Source organism: Hyaena hyaena, unplaced genomic scaffold (genome assembly GCF_003009895.1).
Source record: "Hyaena hyaena isolate Hyena2069 unplaced genomic scaffold, ASM300989v1 scaffold_1042, whole genome shotgun sequence".
In the NCBI taxonomy this organism is placed as follows: Eukaryota; Metazoa; Chordata; class Mammalia; order Carnivora; family Hyaenidae; genus Hyaena; species Hyaena hyaena.
In genome coordinates, this window is record NW_024081668.1 from 268,152 (window position 1) to 272,256 (window position 4,105).

A 4,105-nucleotide genomic window follows, 5' to 3' on the forward strand; every position below is an offset into this window, starting at 1 on the left:
ATAGATAGTCTTTGCTTCTGGAAGAAATTGCTTCTGTCAACTTGCTTTTCTGAAATATAACATATAACATATGACTAAGAGCAGTTTTAATATTTATGATTGGATTGTAATTTGATTCAATTACAATTTGATGACAACTCCAGCAATAAGAGCCTAGTTGTAATGCCTTGTACACAAAAACTGCGGCATATAATGCCTGGGAAGTTAAAACTAGAACTAGAATTTAAAATTAAAAATAATGCCAAGGAGTGGTCTTGTTGGGATTTAAAAGCCTAGTTTTCAGTTTCCTTATAGCTGTCTTCACCTCTTGATTCCTTAAAGTATAAATTACTGGGTTAAGAATGGGAGTAAAGATGGTATAAAACACAGACAGAATCTTGTCTATAAGAAAACTGCTTAGTGGCCACATATAGATGAAGATGCATGGCCCAAAGAACATGAAGACAACAATGAAATGAGCTGTGCAGGTAGAAAGGGCCTTAGATGATCCTTTTGAAGAATGATGCTTGATAGTAACAAGGACAATAACATAAGAATTGAATAAAAGAATAAAACAGGACAAAGCAATTATGCCACTTGTTGAGATCATAAACAAGCCCAGAACATAAGTATCTACACAAGATAGCTGGAACACCACAGGAAGGTCACAAAAAAAGCTGTCTACTTCATTGGGACCACAGAATGGTAATGTGAGAGCAAATATGACCTGGCTCATTGAATGCATGACTCCCACAACCCAGGAAGCCAGCACAAGGGCAGCACACACCCAGGGTCTTATGATTGAAGTATAGCGGAGAGGCTTGCATATTGCAATATATCTATCAAGGGACATGGCCATAAGTAAAATTATCTCAGTACCAGTAAAAAGGTGTAGGAAGAATATCTGGGTGATACACCCATCAAAGGAGATGGTTTTGTGTCCAGTGAGGTAGTCCGTAATCATCTTAGGGGTGGCAAAGGAAGCAAGTGACATATCGATGATGGAAAGGTTGGTAAGCAGAAAATACATAGGAGAGTGTAGGTGAGAGTCAGCTATAACCGTGATGACTATGAGACTATTACCAACCATTGTTGCCACATAAAACAATGAAAACACCATGAAGAAAAACAGCTGTAGTTCCCAGGAATTAGAGAGTCCAAGCAAAACAAATTCAGAAACAGACTTATTGGCCACATCCATTGTCCTGATTGATAGGTGGAAACCTGTATCATAGGGGGGAAAAATGCGATTCTATTTAAACAAAAGCTCCAAGAATCCACGTTCAAAGATTTTGCTTCTTTTCTGAAAACTTACCTTTACTATTCTTTCCATCCTCATTGGTTTATTGATTTGAAAGATAATTATAGGATATTAGTGAAATAAAGCTTAAGTCATAGGTGTGGAAGATAATATCTATGTTATTTGGTACTATATAGCAATCAAATTGAGATTATATCATTAGAATGTATTTACCTTGGGGATGAGCACTAGTTGTTATATGGAAACCAACTTGACAATAAACTATTCAAAAAAAAACAATGTATTTACTTGACCACATATTTGTCCATCTATTCATCTATATAATCCCAAAGATAATAGCTAACATTAAGGAAGCACTTGTTCTTGGATGACAGTGTGTTACACACACACACACACACACACACACACACACACAAGTCATTTAGAATTCATTCTAAGAAGATCCTTACTGAAAGAATATATAAAAATTATATAGAAGTGCCATTATAGAAAGGCTTCAGTGAACAGTTGCAGAACCGTTGTAAATTTCAAGAGAAGATTTTTTAACATAATCAAAGATAGGTTATCAGTTGAAACCATCACAGCGAAAATTAGTTTTGCTACTGTTTATCAAATGGAAGAAGACTGCTTTATTATCAAGTTTACTACAATATATCCACACAGCCCAAAGAAAGGCATTTAACTTATCTTCACAATTTCTTTTCTGTTAAAATATGAATCTGTTCCTCTTACAAGTATTAATAGTTCTATGACTTAAATTTTTACCTTTGTCTCCTAAAGACTATATCACATTATTTTTATGGGAAAGAGCTCCAAGACTAAGCTCTTTAGTCCCTCCCCTGTTTGAATTCTCTGTTCATATATGCTCAAATATGTAAACTGTTTTTATTAATCTCAGCTCCATGGATTAAGGATTAGGAGATGGAAGTAGGAAGGGCAGACACTTAAAATCTTTCAGTAGAAATAATTTGTAAAACACTTCAGCTTACCAGATCTACAGCAGAATCAGGGCTTTAGATTTTTCAGTGTTAGGTTGGCTCTGATGGAAAGCATATGGGAGGCAATTTTAAATATAAATAAATGACCTAGTTGATCATTAGTTGTTTAACAGCTGTAGATAAAATGGATGTTGTAGAAACTTGGGGATTGACCAAGAAAACATCTTGCAGTGGGATTCATTAAACAGCAAAGATGGTATTTGGTTCACAACAAGAATGTATGTCAAAAGTCTTCTGGGAATTTACTATGATTATTTTCATCTGGACCAGGGAGATTCAGGGAATGGAAGTTATAATAGCCATCATGTAAGAGGTAGCGAGAAATATCAAATCAGTGAGTTTTAATAAGTACCTCTGATTATCTAATAATGTTCTATAGGAAGTGGAGAATAAAATCCAAAAACCATTCACCTCTACTTCAAGTCATGTGTTATTTCTTTGGATATATTGAATACACATAAATGAAAATTCTAATGTTCACACAATTCTCAGAGATCATGAGTGAACTGAAGTTTAGATAAAGGAAAATTTATAATATGTTTAATTAATCAAGACAGTGTTCTTGCAGGACAAATCTTATGAACTTGACCTAGAATGAAAACCCAAATCTTGATTGGTAAGGAAAAAAAAAAAGCACATGGGGAATGAAACAGTGTAATTATTTGCATGAGCAAGATATTCAGTTAGCAGATTGAAAGGGAAAAAAATGCAGTTGTCTTAAAAGGAAAAGCTTCAATTGAGTATTCTAGTATATATATATATATATATGTCTGTAATATAATCTCAAATGAAAAGCAAATTGATGAGTAATGTGTATTATATGACCTTGACTTTGTAAAATCAAACAACAACAAAACAAGCTAGGATATTAAACATTGGTTACATCCCAGAGAGAATGGAGAGCAGGGAAGATGATGCATTTTCTTATTTATATGTATTTGAATATTTTTCACTTCTTACTATTTTTTACCATTTTGTGTCAAAAACCTGTACACAAGTATCCATAGCAGCATAATTCACAACAGCCAAAAGGTAGATAAATCTATCAACTGATAAATGAATGAACAAAATGTGGTATGCATTGGCATATCCATGGCTATGTAATGGATTATTACTTGGCATAAAATGAAGTATGAAGATTGATACATACTACAGCATAAATGAATCTTTTAAAAATTCTAAGTGGAAATCGTTAGATATGTTTACCTTTTAATATATGTGTGTGTGTGTGAAAGAACAGAAGAAAATCACAGCAAAAGACCTTAATTAAATGGAAAGCAATATGTCTGATAAAGATTTGAAAGTAATGGTCTTAAATATACTCACTAAACTTGAGAAAAGAGTGGATAATCTCAGTGAAATCTTCAACAAAGAGAAAGGAAATATACAAAAAGAACAAACAGAGATGAAGAGTTCAATAACTCAAATTCAAAATACCCTAAAAGGGTGATGTCTGGATGGCTGTGTCAGTTGAGCATCTGACTGCAGCTTGGGTCATGATCTTGCCATTTGTAGGTTCAAGCCTTACATCGGGCTCTGTGCTGGCAGCTTAGAACCTGGAGCCTGCTTTGGATTCTAGGTCTCCCTCTCTCTCTGCCCCTCCCTGGCTCTTATACTGTCTCTCAAAAATAAATAAAACATTAAAAAATACACTAAAAGGAATAACTAGTAAACAAAAGAAAGCAGAATAATGAATCAGTGAGCTGATAGATACAGTAATGGAAAGCAGCTACACACAATAGCAAAAAGAAAAAGAACAATTAAAAAATGAGAATAGGTCAAAGGAATTCAACAATGTCGTTAAGCTTAATAACATTCACATTATAGGGATCCCAAAGGGAGAAGAGAGAGAAAAAGGGCAGAAACT

The 4,105-nt window shown here is 34.1% G+C and overlaps 1 protein-coding gene across 1 annotated transcript; it reads right to left on the reverse strand.

Annotated features, from left to right (window-relative positions):
* Positions 1 to 229: 229 nt before the first annotated feature.
* LOC120223746 (olfactory receptor 4K2) lies at positions 230 to 1,180 on the reverse strand. The gene has a single exon (XM_039221974.1). It carries the CDS (start codon positions 1,178 to 1,180, stop codon positions 230 to 232), a length of 951 nt encoding a protein of 316 aa, XP_039077905.1.
* Between the last annotated feature and the right edge of the window lie 2,925 nt (positions 1,181 to 4,105).

Coding starts and splice junctions, on each gene's coding strand:
- LOC120223746 (XM_039221974.1), bottom strand. CDS start 1,180: ATGGATGTGGCCAATAAGTCTGTTTCTGAATTTGTTTTGCTTGGACTC.